Source organism: Aulonocara sp. 'chitande type north' Nkhata Bay, linkage group LG11 (genome assembly GCF_057382095.1).
Source record: "Aulonocara sp. 'chitande type north' Nkhata Bay isolate Kocher_YH1m ecotype deep benthic linkage group LG11, A_spYH_male_GT1.1, whole genome shotgun sequence".
NCBI classification, from domain to species: domain Eukaryota; kingdom Metazoa; phylum Chordata; class Actinopteri; order Cichliformes; family Cichlidae; genus Aulonocara; species Aulonocara sp. 'chitande type north' Nkhata Bay.
Genome location: NC_141354.1, coordinates 39726270 through 39751276, shown reverse-complemented (window position 1 = coordinate 39751276; position 25007 = coordinate 39726270). Strand labels below are relative to the sequence as shown.

Sequence of the window (25007 nt, the reverse complement as noted above, 5' to 3'; positions counted from 1 at the left end):
GATTCATGCTCGTGTTCAACAACACCTGCTCAGCATTCAATACCATCGTTCCCTCGAAGCTGGACAGGAAACTGCAGGATCTAGGACTGAGCAGCTCCCTCTGCAGCTGGATCCTTAGCTTCCTGTCTGACAGACGCCAGGTGGTCAGACTGGGCAGCATCACCTCATCCCCCATCACACTGAACACTGGTGCTCCACAGGGGTGTGTACTGAGCCCTCTCCTGTACTCACTCTACACCTACGACTGCACAGCCACTAACAGCTCCAACATCATTGTGAAGTTTGCGGACGACACTACAGTGGTGGGTCTTATCACCAACGGTGATGAGACGGCTTACAGGGAGGTGGTCAGCGCCCTGACCCACTGGTGTCAAGACAACCATCTCACCCTCAACGTCGCAAAGACAAAGGAGTTGATAGTGGACTTCCGGAGGTGCAGAGAAGTACACACCCCCATCACCATCAACGGCGCTGCTGTGGAGAGAGTGAGCAGCTTCCGGTTCCTTGGAGTACATCTGGCTGAGGATCTTACGTGGTCAGTACACACAAACAAAACAGTGAAGAAGGCGCAGCAGCGCCTCTTCTTTCTCAGGAGACTGAAAAGATTCGGCATGAGCCCCCGCATCCTCAGGACCTTCCATCACTGTGCCATTGAGAGCATCCTCACTGGATGCATCACCACCTGGTATGGCAACAGCACCGCCTACAACTGCAAAGCTCTCCAGCGAGTAGTGCGGTGCTCTGAACGGATAATTGGAGGTGAGCTTCCCTCCCTCCAAGACATCTACAGGAAGCGCTGCCTGAGGAAAGCGGGGAGGATCATCAAGGACTCCAGTCACCCCAGCCATAAACTGTTCAGACTGCTTCCATCAGGAAGGAGGTTCTGCAGCATCCGGTCCCGTACCAGCAGACTGAGAGACAGCTTCTTCCATCAGGCCATCAGACTGCTGAACACGTCATAGACACCTCAGCTTCACTACTGGAACTTTAACATTATGCACTCCATACTGTACAGTAATGCCACTGTTTTGCACATGTCTCACTCTGTATATTTTTATATATTTTATTTATTGTTTACTCTATTTAATTTGTAAAATGTCTATACACACACACACACACACACACACACACACACACACACACACAGGAAAATATTTAGTATACACATCCAGAAATGCATACACTATTATATATTGTACATATATTTATTAGTTTCAGGTTGGCCATTCTTGTATTTTGCTCGTTTGTGTTGTTGTGTTTGCACATCTCTGTTGCTTGTGGGGCTCGCACACAAGAATTTCACTCGCATGTGCTGTGCCAGTGTGCCTGCACATGTGATGTGACAATAAAAAGTGATTTGATTTGAGTGATTAAAAAAAACTAAAAACAACAAAACAAAAAAAAACAACAACCCATAAAACGTTGGTGCTTCATCGCTGTCTTCCTCTGACAGGTCAGAGGTCAGTCCTGTTGACCATCTGGCTGAACTTCTCCTCCAGGGCTTGGGAGGTGATGCGAGGCAGACCGTTGTCCAGAGGGGAGCCCTCCACCAGGCTGTTCATCGGTGTGGGCGGGACCTGAGACAGCTCGTCCTTCCTGTCTCCCGGGAAACCATACCCATCCCATGTCGTCAGGAAGTCTTTCATGATGGGGAGGAGCTTCTTCCGAGACGCCAGTGAGTTTCCTGGAGACATAGGGTGATGAAGTCACCATCAGTCCTGAGGCCACCCCCCCCCAGAGACACACCCTACAGAGCATAGCTAACGAGGCAGCAGAACATCAAGCATCACCTGTGCACACCTGCAAGATGTGTCTGATTACAGGAGTGTTACCTTGATGATAGGCTGAGATGTGAGAGTGGGGGCTGCTGAGTGGACTCAGGTTGAGGGCGGGGCTTTGGGCTTGTTCCAGGTACTGGCTCACCTGAGGAGGGAGGACACCTGAGCCGTCACGCAGAAGGAACAGCAGACTAAAGAAGGGGGAGGAGAGTGTACCTGTTCCCTGCAGGTGGTGCTGTGGCTGAACACAGCAAGTTCTCTGATTGGCTCTTTGCTCTCAGTGAAGAAGATTGTCATCAGCAGCAGCAAATCATATCCGTACTTCTGACAGAAACCTGAAAGCTCCGCCTCCAAGTCCTCCCTCTGCAGGAACTCCTGACACATACACACACACCCATACTCAGCAGCATGTCTCGTCAGGTGTTCTGCAGCTCTGATGCCACCTGGTGGCAGACTGGTGTCACTGCAGCTTATTAGTATGACTGTAGTACAGTGTGCAGTACTGACCTGCAGTGAGATGTAGAGAACAGAAACGGAGAGATTCAAACTTCCTGAAACAGCTTTCATGTCCTTCAACAACATCTCCTCTGTGTTCAGACCTGCAAACAAAGTACTGCGTCAAATACTCCAATAAAAAAAAATATTACACCAAGTACAGTAAAACTGCAATACTAAAACAATGCTCCATTGAATTCTTTAATAAAAACTATAAAGGAAAAAGTACAAATCTGCAGTGTATCCACACCTGAAGAGTAACAAACACAGGTGAGTCCAGACTTTGTTCCACCTGTGTTCTCAGTTATGACTGACTTCTCAGAAACTGACCTGAGACATCCAACTTGGCTCTGTGCAACTCCTGGAAGAGAGCGCCCCTCGGTGGCAGAGCAGGGAATAGGTTCTCCAGCGCTGCAGCATACTGACTGTCTTTGGGAGTGACTTTACCTGCAGCAGGTGACATGTCCACGCAGTCCACCACGATGGCAGCTGCAGACCAACACAGACAACCCACCAATCAGTCAACGGCACACTTCAGACACACAAGATTTACTCAATTCAGGTTTATTTATACAGGTAGACCCGACAATAATACATAAAGAGAAAACTCAACAGGCAAGCACTTTGGCGACAGTTGGAAGGAAAAACTCCTTTTTAACAGGAAGAAACCTCCAGCAGAAGGAAGCTCTGCCTCCCATTCTACTTTTAAATACTCTAGGAACAACAAGTAGGCCGGCAGAGCGAGAGCGAAGTGCTCTAATAGGGTGATATGGTACTACAAGGTCATTAAGATAAGATGGGGCCTGATTATTTAAGACTAGGGATGGGTATCGTTTAGGTTTTATCCGATACCGGTGCCAAATCGGTACTTTTGAAACGGTGCCGGTGCTTAAACGGTGCTCGAACCGGTGCTTAAAGAATGGAGAACACAAACTTTGTCCAAAAACCTCTCATGTTCGGCTGTTTTCCACTTTTTCTTTGGTCATTTTAGCCTTTTTGTCCAGGGTGAAGGGAGTATCTGCCATCAAACAAGAAGACAGCCGCATGTATCTATGATGGTGTTTGCTAGTTCACCTTACATGCATTAATGTAATAACGTGGTTAGCCTACTCAACGTGAATTACACACGAACAACATTAAGCTACTCACGCAGAGAAGAACGGCTGCTGCTGCATCATCATCCTCATCATTTCTGCTACACTGGCAGGTCTAGGGGGCAGGACTCTATTCTTCGGGTTTTTGGGGGATGTTGCTCCGGGTCCGATAACTGGCAACCCACCCAACGTGCACAGTGTGAGGTCTCGCAGCAAGCTATCAAATACGACGCATTTCTCGGCTTTTAAAAAAACGCTATGTGTCGCCAGGTGTTTCATCAGTTTCGAGGTGTTACCTCCTTTGACAGTATCACAGTATCAGCTTAAAGCACTTGTTGCTGCTGAGTTTGCATATTTTGCTGTGAAGTACAGCCAGACTTTGACCGCTTCGCCTTGGACATTTTTAATGTGTAGCTCTGCTCTAAAAGAACGTACGTACCTGGCCCCGCCTACTATCCTGGGAAACGTAAAATGATTGGCTAGAAGTGTATCACAGCTCAGGAAAAAAAAGCACCGAAATAAAGCACCGAAATGTGCGCTGCTTTTCGGTCTGGTTACTACCGTTTATGTCAGAACGACACCGGTACCCATCCCTATTGTATGTGAGCAGCAGGATTTTGAATTCTGGACTTAACAGGAAGCCAAAACAGGAGAAATCTGCTCTCTCTTTCTAGTCCCTGTCAGGACTCTTGCTGCAGCATTTTGGATCAGCTGAAGGCTTTTCAGTGAGTTTTTAGGACATCCTGATAATAATGAATTACAGTCGTCCAGCCTGGAAGTAATAAATGCATGAACTAGTTTTTCAGCGTCACTCTGAGACAGGATATTTCTAACTTTAGAGATGTTGCACAAATGGAAGAAAGCAGTCTTACATATTTGTTTAATATGTGCTTTGAAGGACATGTCCTGGTCAAAAATGACTCCAAGGTTCCTCACAGCGTTACTGGAGGCCAAGGTAATGCCATCCAGAGTAAGAATCTGGTTAGAGACCATATTTCTAAGCTTTTCAGGGCCGAGTACAATAACCTCAGTTTGATCTGAATGAAGAAGCAGAAAGTTAGCAGCCATCCAGGTCTTTATGTCTTTAAGACATTCCTGCAGTTTAACTCATTGGTGTGTGTTATCTGGCTTCATGGACAGATAGAGCTGGGTGTCATCTGCATAGCAGTGTAAATGTATGCTCTGTCTTCTAATGATGCTGCCTAAGGGAAGCATGTATAATGTAAACAGAATTGGTCCTAGCACTGAACCCTGTGGAACTCCATAATTAACCTCAGTGTGTGAAGAGGACTCTCCATTTACATGCACAAACTGGAGTCTATTAGATAGATATGATACAAACCATTGCAGTGCAGTACCTGTAATACCTACAGCAGGGCTGCCACAAACGATTATTTTGATAGTCGACTAATCAGATCATCATCCATTGGCCGTAAAACTACAGCTTATTGCACCAGGAGCATCTGCTCTTTTATAACTATCATTAGCTTACAGCTTTAAGTGTTTCAGGTCTGTGCTAACTAAAAATAAAGACAAGATGATAGTTTATTAAATTTTAATGAAATTTGCAGATTGTTTCAGTGAAGTTTAATAAACTCCTTGCTATCTAAATAAAAATACTAATACTAATAAATAAAATACTAAAAAAGCCAAACAATAACATTTTTAAGTTATCTAAGTGACTTATATATATTTAACCTGAGTAGCGAAAGACAGTGGTGGGTTTGAAAACGATTTGCCGGGAGTCCGGTGTTCTCACGGCGCTAGTTAGCCTAGCCCCCGGCTAGCTATCGAGCTAGTGGGTAACAGATGTCTCCGAAAACGTCGGAGCGCTTTTGAAAATATGCGGTGTCTTGATAAACTGAGCAGATATTTGAGGTTTACACAGCTACATTCTCGCCTGAAAATATGTTAAACGTTTATTTTGTGACCCAGAAAGAATAATAAGAGTAATATTAAAACTAACTAGCTGCCGCCATTGTTGGAAACTGAGCTGGGCCGCGCTATGAATTCTGGGACACAGCTGCTTCTTCTTCTTCGGGGTTTAACGGCAGCTGGCATCCTTGTACATGCAGTGCTGCCATCTTCTGTTTCAGTCCGTTATTACACTCTTAAATCCTGCTACTTATTCCTGCGTCTTTGGGGATCTTACAAAGCTTCCAACGACGCGTCGACTAATAAATCAGTCGTCGACGATTTTGATAGTCGACGTAATCGTGACTAGTCGACTAATCGTGGCAGCCCTAACCTACAGCATGTTCTAATCGCTCTAATAGGATATTATGGTCGACAGTATCGAACGCTGCACTGAGGTCTAGCAGGACAAGCACAGAGATGAGTCCACTGTCAGAGGCCATAAGAAGATCATTTGTAACCTTCACTAAAGCTGTTTCTGTGCTGTGATGAGCTCTGAAACCTGACTGAAACTCTTCAAATAAACCATTCATGTATTCGATAACCTTCGAACGCTCAGTAACACCAGGTGTGTACCGTAAAGCAGGTGAGCAAGCTGCAGGTCCAGGATCTCTGGAGCTCTTTGAATGATGCGCTCTGTCACCAAGGTAGCGCAGGATCCCACTGTTTCCGCAGTAACAGGACAGGTGGGGGAGGGTTCCCTCTCTAGATGGTGGTGGTCGATCACCTCTGCAACCGCCTCCTCTAGGTCGCTGTCTGAACTGCAGCAGAGACAGGATGTTAAGACAGGTGTGATCACCACTCAGGTGTGCAAGGTCATCTGTGAGGTGTTACCTGGGCAGCACGTTGTGGTCGACCAACGTGAGCCGCAGGCGGCCGGCCCGCTGCAGTGCTCGCAGGTCCAGCTGGTCCCTGAAGACGAGGAGGTCCAGAGACAGAGCGGCTTGGCGCAGCAGGAAGACGCTGTCCGAGCGCAGCCGCAGCTCCGATTGACGGATGTTCAGCAGCGGCAGAACGAGCATCTCGCCGGGTGCAGTCTGACAGGGAGAGAGAGACTTCAGGTAACCAAAGTGGGTTAAAACGTCTTGATGCATCTCAATCATCCAGGTAAGTAAATCTCCAAAAGTTGATTCTGTTCATCTGGACGTAGCGTTTTGTGGGAGAAACGTTTCGTCACTCATCCAGGTGACGTCTTCAGTCTCAGCTGACTGCAGGTTTCAATCTTTAATCTTAATTATGCAAATTCTCATGACCATTGATCAAAGACCATGAGTACCATTCACATAGAGTTGGGGAATGGCTGCAATCACAGCATTGTAAGATGGCAAAAGATGTACCCTTAGGCCCCTCCTCCATTCAGAGATGGTCTTTGAGAATGGCCAATGGTCATGAGAATTTGCATAATTAAGATTAAGGAACTGACCTCCCAGTCCATTGTTCCCTCAGTGGGCTGTTTCAGTCATTATGTAAATGTCCTGTTTATAAGATTGAAACCTGCAGTCAGCTGAGACTGAAGACGTCACCTGGATGGGTGACGAAACGTTTCTCCCACAAAAAGCTACGTCCAGATGAACAGAATCAACTTTTGGAGATTCGGGTAACCAGTTCATTACCTGTACTGGCAGCTGATTGGACTGTGGCTTACCTTAGACAGGAAGTAGGCATAGGCCAGGGCAGATACCATGGAGTCAATGTCGCAAGCTTCATTTCCCAGGACAACATGGAACCCAGGGCCGACCTGGTCCGAGCTCAACTGGGGAACAAAGAACAGAGTTCCTAACATACTGATACAACCCGGCACCACCTGGCACCACCTGATAAAACCCGGCACCACCAGAATCCCCTGGAAGCATCTGGTATAACCTGAAACCACCAAAAATCCTTTGAAACCACCTGGGACTACTATCCCTAAATGCAGACATATTTAACGTCCACAGTCTCGTAACGTCTGCTCTGAGACTGCAGGTCATCTGTGCTTGGGTTAATGCTGGATTTAACATGGAGAGGCTTCTTGTTTCTGCTGTAGTAAAAACATTTACTGTTAAACTGCAGTAATGTGTTGAAATGCCCCGCCCCTCCCCGTGCCTGGGTCTGCTGTAGGTTTCTTCCTGTTAAAGGGGCGTTTTTCCTCTCCACTGTCGCCAAAGCGCTTGCTCAGAGGGTCACATGATTGTTGGGGTTTTCTCCATTTTCTTTGTATTATTGTAGCGTCTAGCTTACAGTACATCAGTGTATTAATAAAACTGCATTCAATTTGGACAGAACAGGCGAGTTATAGAAACATGCCCCTCCTTACTGCTGCCTCTGCTGGACACCAGAAGAACTGCAGCAGTGGTGATCCTGACAGGTGTGTCTCACCTGACCTCACGGCTGACTGTCTCACCTGACCTCACGGCTGACTGTCTCACTCACACCCACAGCTGCGTTTCCGGTCGTTGACGTGTGCAGCTCCACAGACTCGTGCAAACTATCGTAGTGCTCGGACCTTGTCACATGATGTAAACAGTGCCAGTCATTCTGCAGCAGCGCGAGCTAACAGGCTAACCCGCGTGTGTGTGTGTGTGTGTGTGTGTGTGTGTGTGTGTGTGTGTGTGTGTGTGTGTGTGTGTGTTACCTTCACGGCCCGCTGGCAGCTCGTCAGAAACGCCTCCATCTGCTCCGTTAGCTGTTAGCTGCTAACAAACGGTCGGCTGTCTGTGACTCGCTTTCACCTGATAAATGTACGCGAGACAGAAACGTGCGGTGGGCGTGGCTTGTCAGGACCCGTGTACGGATCGCCTTTGAACCAAAACACTGAAACTTCGCGTCCCGTTTGCAGGGACCACGTGACCAGTTTCTTACTGATGATTACGTGCCTTTTTTTTTTTTTACTTTTGCCTTGTAATAGGCCTTTTTCTAGGTGTGACCAAAAAGCAGGTAAACCTGTGTCAGTAACCATGGTAACAGTCTCAGTGACCCTCACTTGCAGCAGGTGTTTGTGACGTATTTGATGTATGAAGCTAGAATTTCACAGTAATCGTGATGAAGGTTCAAACTGTGGAGGCGTGGGGCAGAGCGTGCGCTGAAGCTCGTTGGTCCCTGTGCTGTGAAATCTACGGCCCGCGGCCCTGAAGCGGGCCTGTATTTCCACCTACAGTGATGAAACCAATGCATCATCGGCTGCCGTCCTTCATCTGTGTCTTTATCGCAGCATGACGGTTCAGACAGGAAGTGAAAGAGTGAACCCGAAATGCGAGGTCTCCACAGAAACGTGTTAGAAACCCAGATTATTTCAAACCTGTATGACGTCCACTTTATTCTGTCTTCTAATTATTCTGCTTCCTGTTTCTTCCACCACTCCATGCCTCCAGTAATGATGACGCACTCTCCTGCTGGAGCCTCAGCCGGCTGCCACTCTGATGTGCAGAGCGGGCGCTTGGTGGTTCCTGCGAGGCACCGTCACAGAGGTGTCTGCTGTTTGTGGTTCTGCATTGTCCTACAGACGCTTCATGAAACAAACGTCCCCATAAAAGTCATCGATTGTGTTATTTAGGTAAACAGCTGTGACAATCCAGTCATGTGTTCTTGTTTATCTATTTGTTTGTTTAGTTGTTGGTTTTTCATGGTCACTAAATGTTTATTAACAAAACTAAAAATAAAACAAAAACACGAGACAACCGGAAACAAACTTCCTGTTTGAAACAGGCAGCTCTGCAGACACCTACGGCAGCCTCACGCACGCGCATGACCCTTCTGTAAACATGGGCGCGTGACGGTCGGAATGTCGAAAGGTTATGAGCCCTTCAATGACCTGATTAAAGCTGGGAAATATCATCTCGTGCTGCCTTAGGCTGCTGTGTTTGTATCCTGACCGGACAAACGACTCAAAGACGCGGTGAAACGGCGCCAGCATCCCGGAAACAGCCGGACTCACGTTTCATTTTTCTCACTGCAGCCTTCAAAGCCGGGCTGTCAAACTTAACTGTGAGCCACTGCTGCACAGCAAAAGCGTTAAATATGTTGGTGTTAGTGCTTTAATATGACTCACAGTAGAGTCACGGTCTTTAAATGTAAGCCTGAGGTGTAAAATAATACTGTTAAAATCGAGTGTTTCCATATCAAATCTGGAGGCGATGCAATGGAAACGTGAACTGACCTCTGAACTCCTAAACGGACTATGACACTAATAAAATAAATTCAGACTCCGCCCCTCATTTTTAAAAAAATATTACTGTTGTTGTCGTTTGGCGCTATATAAATAAAACTGAATAGCTTTTTTGAGTTGAGACAAAGCGGCGTGAAAGGCATTAGCCTCGCTGCTCGGTGAAATCTGTTGTTTGCAGCCAAACACTATAGCCTTGGAAAACAGCTTGTATATGAATATTCAGTCAGGTTTTGGCTCAATTACACCTAAAACAATGTTTAGATTGTTGACATAATGATGCTACGTGAAGCCTGAAAACCACCAAACCGACGTAGCAAACAGCAGAAGCGCTGACTGTGGGTCGACATCCCTGCAGAGTTTTGTGCACACGGTTTAGGTCAAAATGAAACAGACTGTTTTATATGTAGTTCAGCATTAACTGTTGTCTGTGTTCTTCGGTTGTTTGAGAGAGCACCATGTTAACAAACCTGTTCTGATATTGGCTTTAAATATGGGCAATGGATTCGTATCTGGAACTGTCTTTTGGGAAAATACAAACCACGTGTTACTCAGAAATTCTTTTTTTTTTTTGTACTGTGCTGCAATTAATTAGTACACAATTAACTTTTATTGACTCTGCACACAGGATATGCTTGGGAAGGTGGGATATGGGGGGAGTTGGAGCTCCACAAAGTGATGAAGGGAGGACGTTCATATTGTACTGAAGAAAAGAGTAATGAGCGTGCTGTTTGCACTGCCAGCTCACATATGTCCCTTTGATAAACAATATTCTAATGAAAGTCAGAGCATGTACACTGGTGCACAGTTCAAAACAAAGGTTATTCAGAAAAACATGGCCTCTTTTTAATAAACGTTTGTTTCCAAAGGAATTTGTAAAATTTCAGAAGTTTTACAATGAATTGGAAGATAACTCCGATGTAGTTAAAATAAAACACTCTGTGAGAGTTAATATATAAACTCTTAACACCTAGTTAGCATTAACAAGTGTTAAATGATCAACTCCAGACAGATTTGGTTTTAAATCAGAGTTAACGTACTGGCTCTCCACAAACATTAAACTCTGTGGTGTGGATCCACGTAGACACTTTAATTGTGTTGAAATTGTTGTGGAGTTTTCTGTCAAAAAAAAAAGTGGCCTGCAACATGGTCACTGTGATCAAGCTGTTTTATTTCTGCATGCAGGCAGGAGAGCCAACACACATCAAACATCACAGTTCAGTCATGCGAGCTCTGAGACAGGAGTGGTGCTCCCACTCCAAGGAAGAGGGAGGAAGTTACAAACATCACGCTATGAAAGGGAACCGTGGGCGCGCTGTTTTGTGCCTTTGGTGTTATCAGCACCTGTAAAGGGAGTTGTCTTCTCCATCTGCTGAGGCTGGAATAAGTTCATCTAGTTTTAGAAACTTTCACTGAACAGTCTATTACAGCGTCACAGCTCAGCACATAAATACTCTAAATGAGAACAATAGAAATTTTCTATTACAAAATCAAATCTGACCGCGTTAATCTGGGCATGCTGTGTGCCGTCTCATTGGAGGGCCACTTTAGTGTTCAAGTAGTGCAAAACAAACAAACAATCGCCAACAAATATTTCCTAAAACGTTTTGTTTGTTCTTTAAAATTTGAAATATTTTATAACAAGACAAATGCTTGTTCTGCCCTCTTAACTAACTGAAGCCTTTCATTGATCTACCAAATAAACACACTGGTCCTGTCTGTCTGTGCACACATGTGGCAGCACTGTGTTCGTATTTAATGCATAAGTGTGCACATGAGTGTTTGACTCTGTCACTGAGCAAACACAGACGATCCCTCAGCATGTTTGTAAGTACGGGTGACGTGAGCCACACATGGCCCCCGGGCCCCGAGTTTGAGACCCCTCAGCAGGTCACAGCTGAGAGAATATATCCAGCATCACAGAAAAATGTGTTTTCATCATGAAACAAAACAAAAATGTCCTCTGCCAATCAACATCCCAAACACCTTTGAATTGGCGCAGATTCTCAGTGTTCACCGAGTCTGTGCATTTGTCACAAACAAGGCTCATCACTGTTCATTACACACCAACAAACAGCTGCTGTCACTGAGCTCACTGACAGATGTTCTTTGCTGTCGAGAAACGAATATCGTCTGCTTTCATTTAAACGGAGATACTAGGCTTTACCACTAGGTGGCAGTAAAGGCGTTAGTAGATCATTCAATTCAATTCAGTCGATTGTTCCTTCTCTCCTTTAAATGTGTTTTTAATGTCCACACAGCCATTTCTGCAAGAGTGAACTGATGTTCGAGCTCAGTCTGAGTGAATCAGCACCTTTAGTTTGCAGCGGTGTTGCTGCAGCAGGAGCATAATATTAAAGAAACGTCCCCGACTCAGTCTGACAGCAGACGCTTGACATCAGGTGAACCCTGATTTCTTTTAAGGAGGGGATGGTGGTTATTAGTAATCCATGCTTACACTGTGATGGATTATGAAGAAGAGGGATAACTCTATGTGTGAAGAAGTTCATGAACATTAAAGGGATGGTTGGCTCAACAGAGCTCTGACTGTTTGTCAGCCTGGCTACAGAGCTGAAGAGAAACCTGGGGTTGTTCTTATTTTCTTCAATCAGTGATGAATAGTAAGATGTTCTGGCTTTGTGGAGGGCTTTCTTATAAAGCAGCAAACTATTTCTCCAGGCTAAATGATGATCCTCTAAATTTGTGACACGCCATTTCCTCTCCAGCTTACGAGTCATCTGCTTTAGGCTACGTGTTTGAGAATTATACCACGGAGTCAGGTACTTCTGATTTGAGACCTTAGTTTTCACAGGAGCTACAGTATCCAGAGTCGTACGTAGTGAGGAGGTGAAATTATTAACAAGATAATCGACCTCTGTTGGAGCAGCGTTCAGATAGCTGCTCTGCTCTGTGTTGGTACAGGGCATTGAAGATGATAACAGTGGGTGGATTATATTCTTAAAGTAAAACTGAGATGAGATGTTCAGTTTCTATGTCAGAGTGTGATCAAAAACACTGCAGCAGGTTAATCAGAATGAGCACAGGGTAATCTTCGAAAACACATTTGTACAATGAACACTGCTTCAGTTGCAAAACCAATTTTAAAAGTGTGTTTACCTCCACTCTGACATGACAGGAAGACAAAGCTGTGCAATTTGTGATTCACATAAATACCTGAAATGTTGCATTGAACCACTTTATGGTCGCATTTAAAATTTAACAAAGTCATTTTTAATAAACATGCAAAACAGTAGCATTAACCTGCACAAGCTGCAAGATTTATTAATTTATTACAACTCACCCTACTGTGTGACGTTCCAGTCTCAGAGTTATTCTGACATTTATCACTACAGTTTTTCCTTTTGGTGTAAAACAACAGAGACACTATGGGACGGATGAGCCAATCTTTTCCAACTGTACCTAAAACCAGCACAACCCACTTGGTCAAAAGGACTCTGGGTAATGTAGTGTCCTGCTGTTTTTGTGCAATTTAAAAAAAAAAACAATACACAGATAATTTTAAAAAAATGAATTAAAGTTTACGTTAAGGAAAAAATCCAAATTATAAAAATCAGAAAAAGAAAAAAGTTAAAATGAAAGAAAACAGGTGTACCAGGTGAGCTGATCAGCTCAGGTAAGCTGCTGATTCAGGATAGGCTGCAGCTGAAACATTGATCCCGACAGAAACCACAGCTGAACATTGATCATCTACATCTGTTTATTTCAGGTAAAAAATATTTCCGTTTTAATGATGAGACAAATAAAATACCTTTATTTGTATATCAAAGCTCCTGTGTGACGTTCAGGGTCTGTTCATCTGCTCTGTTAATGACAAATACTGTACAGGGCTTTAAATCTGCCACTGTGCTCACTTTGTTTTATTTCAGGGCTGTAATAAACACTGCAGGCTGCAGGGGGCACTGGATGGACTTCAGATGAATAAACCTTGCTGTCCTCACTGACCGGCCTCATGAATACTACCTGGCTAAACTAGTTATTCACATTTTTGTACAACACTGGTTAACCATCAACTCTAAGCCGTGATGCAGCCTCCTGCTGCCCTCCTCTCACTCCATCTCTTGTAGACCAGAAAGATGGAAGGTCTTTGAACTGGAATTTAAAAATCTAGCACATGCAGTGTGTCAGAATGAGGACATCAATTAACTGTCAGATATACGGGGCTCCACCTGAGATGATCAGAGACTGAAGTCACACGAGGACACTGTGAAAACGAAGTTTTATGGGGACATGTAACCTGTATGCAGCGTTAATGGGACATTGGGAGTCCAGGAGTCAGCATGTCGGCACACCACACCCTGACCTTTCACCTCTGGGTACAGTGCAGCTGTTTGTTAGCACGCCATCTTCAGCAGTCAGCCTCCTTTTAGCTCTCAACCAATGTGTTGAAAGCTCCTATGACCTATGACCCCAGCTGCAGCAGCAGGTTGGTACCTCTGACCCCTGGAATCGAGGTCTAGATCTTCTCCACATAGTTTCCAGGGAACATCCCCTCTCTGCCCCGCAAGCGACCAAACCACCAACCAGATGGATCTGTGGAAATGGAAAAACAATGCGTAGGACAAACATTCAGGTAAGCAAGAGAACTAAGCGACCGTGCGCGGTCCTTGTGGGAACTACGCGACCGTGCACGGTCCTTGTGGGAACTACGATTCTGGATGAAAAAAATCCCTCTTTGTTTTAGTACTACTGTGCAACTACATTTAATGTTGTTTAACAAGGTGTGTGATATCTAGTAACATCAATACAAGGTGGGGTATGGGTACTACCTTCAGTGACTATCTCAATGAGGTCCTCAGCATTGAAGCTAAGCTCATCGGTGTCCTGGGCATCGTAGGCGTACAGAGCTCTGCAGTGAGGAGTTCGGGGCTTCGGTTTGGGTCGACCCGCTCCAGGAGGAGGCTTCACCTCCTTTGAACGGCGCCGGTGTACCCTACAGGTGAGAAACAGGGATTACTAGTCATTTACAGATGGTCCGTTTACTGGTCATACTGGTGACCACAGTTATTTCATAACACTGGGTCACTCCAAGCGGTCTCACCCTGCGGCACCCTGATCGGGAACATCCATAAAGCCCATATCCTGGTTTTGATGGGGACGACTGTCATGGCGACGCTGGTTCTGGAGGCGGGGCAGGGTAGGTTGCTCCATGCTAGACTGCTGTCTCAGCAACGAGCCTCTGGAGTAGGCGCTGCCCTCCTTCAGGGCTCCACTCCCTCTGGAGCGAGATGCTGATGAGAATAAGAAACGTCAAAAGAGTCTTCTAAGAAGTCGTGAAAACACCTGAAACTTGGTTTTTGCTGATACCCGAGTGTTGCTGGTTACTGGGTGGAGCACGGTTTCCCATGTAGCGGCTCTTCCGGTTGTCTTTCCGGGTGGGACCTAGACGACAAACAGACAGGAAGTAATGCCGAGTGGACAAGAGGTTACGCTGGTGACTAAGTCAAGTCACAACTTACGGGAGTTTTTAGGCAGGCCCGGTCCGATGGAGACCTGCAGGACCTTTCCGCTGGGCTTCAAGACTGCCTCGTCACCCTGACCCACCTGGAACTGGATCTGTCTGGATCCTGAGGAGCTGAACGGACCCCAGCCACCTTTCTTCACCTTAAACTCCAGGCTGGACGGAGAGAGAAGTGTAGAGATAGAGGCAGTGTTTGGTTAGTACCGGTCAGATCTGATGACTCATTGTTAAACCTGGGTTTAAGTGTTGGTTTCTCAGTGCAGGAACTACGTTCATTGGTTGTGCAGTTTGACTCCTTGCTTGTCTCAAAACACCAAAATGGCAACAGTGAAAATGCTCATCAGGAGACTTGGGTGGCCAAAGGGCGAGGCCATGGCGGCTAGCTTCACTTTTAAATACAGTGCATGAGGTATGCTGGAGAACGACAGATCGTGTTTAAAACTTACAGGTTATTGAATTTTAGTGGCAACTTCCTCTGCGTTTTGTCCTCATAACGTTTGACCAGCAGACTCAGAAACTCAGTTTTAAAGACACTCTGAAGAACGCTGTCGTACTCCTCTTCATGGATGATGAAGAAGTCGTCCTGAAGAGTGCTAACAAACAGAAAGGTAGGTCAGAGAAAGGCAGTAATATTTTGAATGCTATACAACAATTGCTATCTTCTAATAGCTTCATGTTTCTATTTCCAGTTCTACTTTTTGACCCAGTGGAAAGTACTAATCTGGCTCTGCTGTCATTTTTTGGTTCTAATTGTAGTTTTTCCCAGTTCTGATGGTATACCTCAGAGAAACAGACTGGATTTTGTTGATCTCAATCTTCCTCTTGAGAACCTCCTGGATTTGACCTTTATCTGGACCGTGTTTCACCTTCTCGCGACCAATCATGTAAAGGAACTTTGGTGTCAGGATAAGGTCTCTCTTCACGGACTGTGGAACAACAGAAAAAGCAACATTTCCAAGAGGAAAGAAATATTCAGGGACTCTATCAGACATGATGGTAAACACTCTCCAGCCGAGGACGTGTTCAAACAGGAGAACAGAACCAGATCTAGGCCTGTGGTTTTGCTTTTAGGTTGGGTTCCTACCCTGAATCTGCGGTCATATTTCACCACGACGTCAGCAAAATCAATTCTCTCTCTGCGGCCGACAAACTGTCTGATCTCAGGATGGTTATCGGTCCCGATATAATCACCCACAAAGTTCCTGTTGATGCTGTTTCTGCGGCGCTCTTTTTTGTTCAGCACAACATCAGAGGCTAGAGGAAACACGAATTAAAAGTTATTGAAAACAAACTCAGATTCAGAGTTTTTTTAACCCATCTATCAAAAACAATCTTACCTTCCTCCCTCATCTTGACGTATTTGCGAACAGCAACATGTTTGCGCCACGCCTTCTGGATGACACGAGCATACCCGTTATATTTCCTCTCCCTCATCTCCTCCAACAGAAAGAGCTGGAGAGAGGAAGCGACACCATTATGACAAACGGAGCCAGGCCCTGACAGGCCAAGATGACCGTGGGTGACAGCGGACCACAGCGCCGACACCCGGTACCAGGTTCTACCTCAGGCGTGCTGAATCTCAGCGTTCCTGATTGCAGTTAAACCACTTGCTGAGCTTTTCTTACCGACTCGGGAGCTTTGATGAAGACTTTGGTCTTCCCCAGCTGGAACTGATCCTGGTCCATATTGACCGAGTTGAGGAGGTGCAGCACTCCCTGACGCTCATCACCTCTCCACTGAGGCCAGGACTCCTTCGTCAGGATGGCGTACCTGCAGCACGGCAGTACGAGTTAGAACCTTAACTTCGTCCCATTAGCTTAAATATCCTAACCATGATTGACCTCCGACCTCTGCAGGAACTTATTGAAGACTCGTCTGTAAGCATATCCAGCTCGACGGACTCTGATGTTCTCTCGCAGGCCCAGGTACTCCACCTGGTGTCTGACCCTGTTCTCCTCCCAGTCCCGGGAGCGTTTGGTTTCATTGGGCTTGATGCAGCGGATGTAGTGGGGGGTGCACTTCATCAGGGTCTGCACCAGACTATTAGCTTGTTTCTAGAGGGCAGCGAACACACACCTGAGAACCACACCTGGCAAAGCTGCTTATTTCACTGTCATTTTAATTCTTAGTGGAGGTCCAACCTCCAGCTTTCTCACCTTGATCTTACTGCTAGCGGTGGTCGGTCGCCCTCGCTTCTCAGCCTCCAGGTTCTCAGGGAACAGAGCTCTGATGAACGGACTGCCCACAAACACACCACAGAGAAGGGATTGTGTCAGAGACACACACACACACACACACAGCTTAGTAATGTGATTACTTCCACGCTTTGAACGCTGCATGGTTGTACTCTCTCCATGTTATCCATTGTTGATCTGCACGTGTCTGTTGCCATGGACGCCACACGCGCTTACGTCACTGTCATGAGACTCTCTCACAAACAAAATCACGGTTTAGTAACCCAGTGACACAGCGTGCTAACGAGAAAGTAACAGTAATCTAATTACTTTTTTGCAATGTTAAACCCTTCACTCATTACTTGAAAAAAGTAATCAGATTACAGTAACACTGCCCATGTCTGCTGACAACAGGATTCCTGACAAAGATGACGCGTTTATTCACTGCAGTTTTGCATCAGGGGCTCCTAAAACATCCCACATCCACGCACAGAGTACTTACAATTCGCTGCTCTGCATCAGCTCGATGATGTCATTGAACAACACATCTCTGTTCCTCTCACAGAACCCGCTGACATCATACGACACCTGCCCACAGACACAGGTGCGGTCAGTAAACACAGACAGATGTGGTCATTAAAAACTCTGACAGGTATACAGGTGAGGTGAGGACCTTTCCAGCATAGTGGTGGACTATGAATCCTTTGTTCCAGCTGCTGAAGTGTTCGTGAGATCCAATCTGTCCCTGTAATTTCTGCAGCAGGGTCTGATCCGCCCCCTCACCTTTAGCGTGCATCGTGGCGCACACGTCGTCCAGGATGCTCATGATCCCAGGAGGATTCTGCAAAACAGAGGGTGTTCACTGAAAATACAGCTGTTTGAATTTGGTTTTATATAGTCTGACTTATAGTTTGTTCAAAACTGAGAGTTCAGCTCCTACAAGCAGCAGAAATCTCACCTGTACTCAGGTAATATCATAGCTGCATCAAGAGACCAAACAAGCCAAACGAGCCACACACTGTTTTTAAGCTTGTAAAGAGCAGATGTCTTTATCTGTTAATTAAAACTCAACGCCCACGAATACTCAATTAAAAACACTCGACTTTCACCATAAATACAAAAGTGAGAGTAATATTTGAGGACCAGTTCTGTTTACATTATACATGCTTCCCTTAGGCAGCATCATTAGAAGACAGAGCATACATTTACACTGCTATGCAGATGACACCCAGCTCTATCTGTCCATGAAGCCAGATAACACACACCAATGAGTTAAACTGCAGGAATGTCTTAAAGACATAAAGACCTGGATGGCCGCTAACTTTCTGCTTCTTAATTCAGATCAAACTGAGGTTATTGTACTCGGCCCTGAAAAGCTTAGAAATATGGTATCTAACCAGATTCTTACTCTGGATGGCATTACCTTGGCCTCCAGTAACACTGTGAGGAACCTTGGAGTCATGTTTGACCAGGACATGTCCTTCAATGCACATATTAAACAAATATGTAAGACTGCTTTCTTCCATTTGTGCAACATCTCTAAAGTTAGAAATATCCTGTCTCAGAGTGACGCTGAAAAACTAGTTCATGCATTTATTACTTCCAGGCTGGACGACTGTAATTCATTATTATCAGGAAGTCCTAAAAACTCCCTGAAAAGCCTTCAGTTAATCCAAAATGCTGCAGCAAGAGTCCTGACAGGGACTAGAAAGAGAGAGCAGATTTCTCCTGTTTTGGCTTCCTGTTAAATCCAGGATTCAAAATCCTGCTCCTCACATACAAGGTCTTAAATAATCAGGCCCCATCTTATCCTAATGACCTTGTAGTACCATATCACCCTATCAGAGCACTTCGCTCTCGCTCTGCAGGCCTACTTGTTGTAGAGTATTTAAAAGCAGTTTTGGCTCACATTCATGAAGAAGTCTGAAGGGTCCCTGAGTCTAACAGACCGCACACTTTGATAGGAATCCTTTACATGAGTAAAAATTGCAGTAGTATTATAAAATGAGCAGGCCACCCCTCTCCAGATTTAGGGCTGAACGATTATGGAAAATAATCTAATTGCGATTTTTTGCCCCAATATTGCGATTGCGATGCGATATGCGATTATTTTTTAAGGTATTTGTCTTCTGTATTATTAAACAAAGACAAGCAATACATCATATAGTATGGCCAATACTATATTACATTAATTTTAAACTGTTCTTTCCTGGAAGACAGACCTCTGTTATGATGACATGAGGTGATGCATGAATTGATGACTGACATTTTTATTTAACTTCTTCAATCACAACAGTATATTTGAACATACACAATAGTTTATTTTTAGCTTACAAACATCTGAGCATAAAGTGCTGACAAGGAACCCTGGTGTAAACATTAAAATGAAAGTCAGTACAATGTGCAGATTGCAGAAATATACATAAACAAAATCAGTGGCTTTACCACACTCAGTTTTTCGACATCTGTGAACTACTAGACAGTCATTCAATTAAAAAATAATATTAAATAAATAAAACTAATAAATAAAAAATACACACATCTTACTGATCTCTGCAGTCAGTAACATTACACATAAAGTGCAAACATAATAGCAATTGTATAAACACACACACAAACACGCCTTTAAAGTTTAAAGGCGTGAAATTGGACGGTCTAGTTCTGATTAGCGTCACCGCTGTCTCGGTGGAGTTTAATAAACTCGGCCGTCTGCTTCTTGCTATCTAAAATATAACCAGACACTGGTGTAAATTCTCGACTGTCTCATACTTCTGTTTAATAAGTTTTCTGTTTGACGTTTAGTCAGCTGTGTGAAAACCAAGGAGGAACCCACCCGGGGGATTAATAAAGTTTTATTTTATCTAATCTAATAACTTTAATCTCAGCCAAACCGATTTACTCACGAACAAACAAAACACTGAAAAAAGCCCAACAATAACATTTTTAGGTTGTCTAAGTGACTTATATATTACGTTTAACCCGAGCAGCGAAACTCCGCGGTGATCTGAAAATGATGTGCCGGGAGTTGTGCCGTTCTCGGACAGCCTTCGGCGCGTCGCTGTGACGTAATCGGTCTACAAATGCGGCCTCAGGAGGATGCAGCCCATGAATTTGGACATGTCCAGAGTATAATCGCAGCCTTTGCGGTTAGAAAATTGCACTTGATCATGTCGCGATATTATCGCAAATGCGATATATCGTTCAGCCCTATCCAGATTCCAGAAGATGGCTAATGACAAAAAACATTAGCTTAAAGGGCAGGTGGGGTTAAAGTGGGAGGAGCTAAATCCTCTGTCAGACAGAATCAACTCGGGGGGCAACTGACCCTCAAGATGGAGCGTAAATCCTGCTGCAGTTCTTAATGATGTAACAAATGATTAATGTCAGTAATGTTTGTACAAGAATAAAAACACAGAGATGGAGAGGAGTACTTGTTAAATTTATCAGAGCTGTGTTCAGTGATTTGCGAACTCACCAGTTTGGACTCGATGAGGTCACAGACCACCTTGTTGTTAAAATATTCGATGGGAGTCCATTTGATTCCCTCCTGTACGTATTCCTCCTGCAGACATAACGGCAACATCCGGCTTCACATTTAGTCTGTTTATTTAAAGGAGGTCCCTGACGTTTGTCCGACAATGTTATCAGTCAAAGTCAGCAGCGCTCCACCCGCACACAGAGCAGGCGGAGCACTGCTTTCCCCTCCTGAGGTTTTTGTATACTTTATTAATCCCCTGTAGGGAAATGACTCTGCATTCACTCAGTGAAGCAGTGTTGCCTGATGTCAGAGTCGCCTGACGGTTTGCCAGAATCTCTTTGAGGCAGTCTGAAAGGCTTTTTCCATGGCCTCTCTGAACTCCTCCCACACCAGAGTTCTTGTTTCAGCCACTGCCCGAGCCACATTTGGCTTGGCCTGTTAGTACCGATCAGCTGCTTCCGAAGTCCGACAGGCTAACCACGCCCAATACGACTCCCTCTTCAGCCTGGTGGTTCCCCTCACCTCTGGTGTCTGTCTTTACCCGAGTGTCCACAACATATGGTCCAGGTCTGGTGATACGATTACAAAATCGATCATCAACCTGCGGCCTAGGACGTCCTGGTGCCACGTGCACTTATGGACACACTGTGGTTTGCACAGAAGTCCAATAACAAAACACAGCGCTGGTTCAGATCTGGGACACCGTTCCTCCCAGTCACACGCCTCCAGGTCTCGCTGTAATATAGAGTCCCCAGGTGGAGCAGCTTCAAACACCCCACCCAGGGACTCCAAGAAGACCAGGTACTCCGAACTGTCATTCAGCACAGACGACAGTCAGGACCCGTTCCCCACCAGGAAGGTGCAGGGAACAAACCCCTTCGTTCACTGGGAGAAACCCCAACATACAGGCACCAAGCCGAGAGGATACTAGGATACCCACCCCAGCCCACAGGAGTATGTGGTGTCTGGCTCACTTCTACGGGCCATTTGACCCTTACACAACCTTTGCAGGAGCAAAGAGAGCTGCCCTTTGTCACCAATTCTGTTCGTAGCCAAGTGGTGGAAGGCTTTCACATCAGTGCTCTCAGAATCTCATCGGCAGAAGTTAGCGGGAGATCGACAGACGGATTGGTGCGCCGGCTGCAGTGATGCGGACGCCGCACCGGTCCGTCGTGGTGAAGAAAGAGCTGAGTGTAAAAATGAAGCTCTCAATTTACCGGACGATCTACGTCCCTACCCTCACCTATGGTCACGAGCTGTGGGTAGCGACCGAAAGAACGAGATCGCGGATACAAACTGTGGAAATGGGCTTCCTCCGAGGGGTGGCTGGTCTCTCCCTTAGAGATAGGGTGAGGAGTTTGGCCATCTGGGAGGGGCTCAGAGTAGAGCCGCTGCTCCTTCACATCGAAAGGAGCCAGCTGAGGTGGTGACAAGGATGCATCCTGGGGGCCACCTGGGTGAGGTTTTCCAGGCATGTCCCACCAGGAGGAGGACTCAGGAAACACTGGAGGGGTTATATCTCTCGGTTGGCGTAGGAACGCTTTGATGTTCCCTTCGACAAGCTGGAGGAGGTGGCTGGGGAGAGTGATTTCTGGGCTTGTCTGCTTAAGTTCCCGCCCCTTGACCCGGCCCCGGACAAGTGGAAGAAGATGGACGGATTTATTTTAGTCAGTGCTGGTCACTCGGGAGGAAGCTGGAGGATTATTATTTGGATTCCTCGCACAAAAGTAACAAAGACAAAGTTCATCATCTCAGAAAATAGTTGGATCAAGATTTGTCCAATAAACACCTGTAATGTCATGTGATATTAACTCTTTTCCACTGATATTTTATGTAGTTTCAAAGTCAGGCTGAATCAGTCAAACTTAGTAACAACCACAAAATTAATCTAATCCCAGAATAATTGTATGTCACCTGTGCACCAAGCGTTCAACAGTTTATTAAAAAAAGAACAACGTCACCTGTTCAGCCTTCAGCGTGAGCTCAATAAAAATCTGCTGCAGCTTCTCGTTCACAAAGTTGATGCAAAACTGCTCAAAACCATTTTGCTAAAAAACAAAAAAGTAAAAGTTAATCAAGAATCAGAGTCGTTGATCATCAAATCAGCAGGAACAATCTAACGGGACCAGTTTGTTAAAGTGTGTTTATTATTGTTTTGTAAGGTGTGGCTTAAGACAGGAAGTGTGTTTGTACCTGGAAGATCTCGAAGCCGTAGATGTCGAGGACTCCGATGTTGAGCTCCTCCTGCTCCTTCTGCATGGCTTTATTAATGCACTGACACAGAAACAGGAAGGTGAATGAGCAGCAGTTAAAGAACGCAGAACAAAGTGTGAAGGCTGTGTGCAGGCACTGACATCGACGAGGAAGTCGAAGAGTCGGGTGTACAGCGCTTTGGACAGGGCGTCTCGGGAGAAACAGGCCTGCTCGGTGTTCAGGGTCACCGAGATGGACTCGGTCTTCCCACCCCACTTACTGTCCATAATCCTGCTGGTCAGCTTACTGCAGAGACCGTCCTGAGAGATCCCCAGCAGGTAGGCCGGAAAGGCCAGGACTGATGAGGAGACAAGATTTTATTGGTTTAAGTGGTAATAAAAAACAAACAAAACAAACAATAGTGTCATGCTGCAGTGTCAGGGGCTTTCTCACAGTTCTGGCTCTCCACCACCGCGTAGTTGTTCTCCTCTCTGAAGCTGATGTTTCCCAGATGGAGAATTCCTGCGACGAGCTGAAGAACTGAATCCTGATCTTCCAGAGACAGACCGACCACTGACATGGCCTCCTGAGAGACACACAGGTACACACACTTTAACACACATACGCACGCACACGCACACGCACACACACGCATACAGACCATCGTATCCGAGAACTCCTTCTTGTCGTTAACGTCCTCCACCGTGTAGGTTCCCGTTTGGTTGAGGTAGTTGTAGTAGTCAGGGGTCGTGACCCCGAGGTTCTCCCTCTGCTCTGTGGTAGCCCCTCCCAGCAGCTGAAGTCAGAGGCCAGCATTAGCTTCCGTTAACAGTTATAGTACACGTTGCAGCACATATTGCAGTACCTGGTAGTAGATATGGAAGTTTCTCTCTCCTTGATTCTGGGAGACGACTCGACTTTTCTCCAGCAGGAAGTTGGAGATTTTGCCTCCATCAGGAGCTCCTCCTCGGCTGAACTGGATCTCGAAGTATTTGCCCTGTCGGGATAAGGGCGGCGTGTCTGTGGGCGTCTATGAATCTGCGCGGCGGCAGCCAAAGTATCTGTGTGCTATCATACTCACAAATCTGCTAGAGTTGTTGTTGCGGACGGTTTTAGCGTTTCCGAAGGCCTCGAGCAGAGGGTTGGACTGCAGGATGATGTCTTTGACGTGCTGCAGGTGATAACACAGGGTGGCATCGCTAACATCATCTGTAACCATGGTGACTATCAGCTGACACAAACAATCAGCCGTTTTCTGATATAACTAAGGAAGACCCGACGTGGCAAAAGGTGAAGAAATAAATTTAAAATGAAATCTTAACATATGTCCGATTTATTAAATTAAAATTAACACTTTGAATAAACGTTTACTAATTATTAGAATTGTTATTATAAAATGATCTCTGTCTCTCTTCCACAGCATGTCTTTATCCTGTCTTCCTTCTCTCACCCCAACCAATCACAGCAGATGGCCCCGCCCCTCCTTGAGCCTGGTTCTGCCGGAGGTTTCTTCCTGTTAAAAGGGAGTTTTTCCTTCCCACTGTCGCCAAAGTGCTGCTCATAGGGGGTCATGTGATTGCTGGGCTTTTCTCTGTATGTATTATTGTGGGGTCGACCGTACAATATAAAGCACCTTGATGCAGCTGTTGTTGTAATTTAGTGCTGTATAAATAAAACTGAATTGAGCGTCACATAAACAATGTTTCAAACCAGCACAGCAGCAGCGATGAGTGTCGAGATAAACTACAAAGTGCAAAAACGATTTATACCACAAGGTGGAGCAGTGAGGCAGTGTTACCTTTATGTCAACCAATCAATGGCCTCCGATTCTGACCTGAACTTTGTCGCCTCCTCCGGACACTTTGGACACGTAGCTCATGATGTATTTGGCAGCAACAGTTTTTCCGGCGCCGCTCTCGCCGCTGACACGCAAAGACAGACATCACGTTACACATTTGTGAAAAGAGTCTGTTTGAAGGGAGCTTTAAGCCCCGCCTACCTGATGATGACACACTGGTTCTCGCTGTCTATCATCATGTTTCTGTACATGTTGTCAGCCAGTGCGTAGATGTGGGGGGGGTTCTCGTACTGAGCCTGTCGGGGGCGGGGCATTCAATCAGCTATTTGTCTGTTTTTCGTTTGTATTTGTCTGTCGATTGGCCGCTCAGTCTTACCGCGCCCTGGTAAAGCTCCACTTCCCTCTCGGTGAAATACGGCAGCTGTTTGAACGGATTCACAGAGATCAGCACTGGACCGATGTA

General features: G+C 45.6%; 2 protein-coding genes across 2 annotated transcripts in view; both read right to left on the bottom strand.

Moving 5' to 3' along the window:
* Positions 1 to 1091: 1091 nt before the first annotated feature.
* prune1 (prune exopolyphosphatase 1) lies at positions 1092 to 8503 on the bottom strand. The gene is made up of 9 exons (XM_086312710.1): positions 7896 to 8503; positions 6927 to 7034; positions 6116 to 6318; positions 5858 to 6042; positions 2604 to 2762; positions 2286 to 2377; positions 1995 to 2153; positions 1833 to 1923; positions 1092 to 1684 (listed from the first exon to the last, which is right to left on the bottom strand). The coding sequence occupies exons 1-9, from the start codon at positions 7932 to 7934 to the stop codon at positions 1455 to 1457; spliced, it is 1266 nt and encodes a 421-aa protein (XP_086168836.1). The 5' UTR covers positions 7935 to 8503; the 3' UTR covers positions 1092 to 1454.
* A 4192-nt stretch (positions 8504 to 12695) lies between these two features.
* Positions 12696 to 25007, bottom strand: part of myo1eb (myosin IEb) — a 26501-nt gene continuing 14189 nt past the window's right edge. Inside the window, exons 3-27 of the mRNA XM_086312709.1 lie at positions 24921 to 25007; positions 24746 to 24840; positions 24581 to 24668; positions 23828 to 23917; positions 23612 to 23743; positions 23408 to 23542; positions 23200 to 23332; positions 22908 to 23104; positions 22747 to 22827; positions 22515 to 22601; positions 20551 to 20637; positions 17749 to 17916; positions 17578 to 17663; positions 17058 to 17139; positions 16750 to 16955; positions 16527 to 16671; positions 16239 to 16353; positions 15986 to 16155; positions 15682 to 15827; positions 15348 to 15494; positions 14900 to 15057; positions 14748 to 14822; positions 14482 to 14671; positions 14210 to 14373; positions 12696 to 13973 (exon numbers count right to left, since the gene is read on the bottom strand). The exon at positions 24921 to 25007 is cut by the window's right edge and continues 3 nt beyond it. Of these exons, the coding sequence (XP_086168835.1) occupies positions 13897 to 13973; positions 14210 to 14373; positions 14482 to 14671; positions 14748 to 14822; positions 14900 to 15057; positions 15348 to 15494; positions 15682 to 15827; positions 15986 to 16155; positions 16239 to 16353; positions 16527 to 16671; positions 16750 to 16955; positions 17058 to 17139; positions 17578 to 17663; positions 17749 to 17916; positions 20551 to 20637; positions 22515 to 22601; positions 22747 to 22827; positions 22908 to 23104; positions 23200 to 23332; positions 23408 to 23542; positions 23612 to 23743; positions 23828 to 23917; positions 24581 to 24668; positions 24746 to 24840; positions 24921 to 25007 (3141 nt within the window). The 3' untranslated portion in view covers positions 12696 to 13896. The remainder of the gene's footprint in view (positions 13974 to 14209; positions 14374 to 14481; positions 14672 to 14747; positions 14823 to 14899; positions 15058 to 15347; positions 15495 to 15681; positions 15828 to 15985; positions 16156 to 16238; positions 16354 to 16526; positions 16672 to 16749; positions 16956 to 17057; positions 17140 to 17577; positions 17664 to 17748; positions 17917 to 20550; positions 20638 to 22514; positions 22602 to 22746; positions 22828 to 22907; positions 23105 to 23199; positions 23333 to 23407; positions 23543 to 23611; positions 23744 to 23827; positions 23918 to 24580; positions 24669 to 24745; positions 24841 to 24920) is intronic.

Excerpts from the sequence above, each read along its gene's own strand:
- prune1 (XM_086312710.1), bottom strand. The coding sequence starts at position 7,934 with ATGGAGGCGTTTCTGACGAGCTGCCAGCGGGCCGTGAAG. Across the intron at positions 2,378-2,603 it reads AGCCAAGTTGGATGTCTCAG|GTCTGAACACAGAGGAGATG; the intron begins GTCAGTTTCTGA and ends CTTTGTTTGCAG. Across the intron at positions 2,154-2,285 it reads TTCTCTACATCTCACTGCAG|GAGTTCCTGCAGAGGGAGGA; the intron begins GTCAGTACTGCA and ends TGTATGTGTCAG.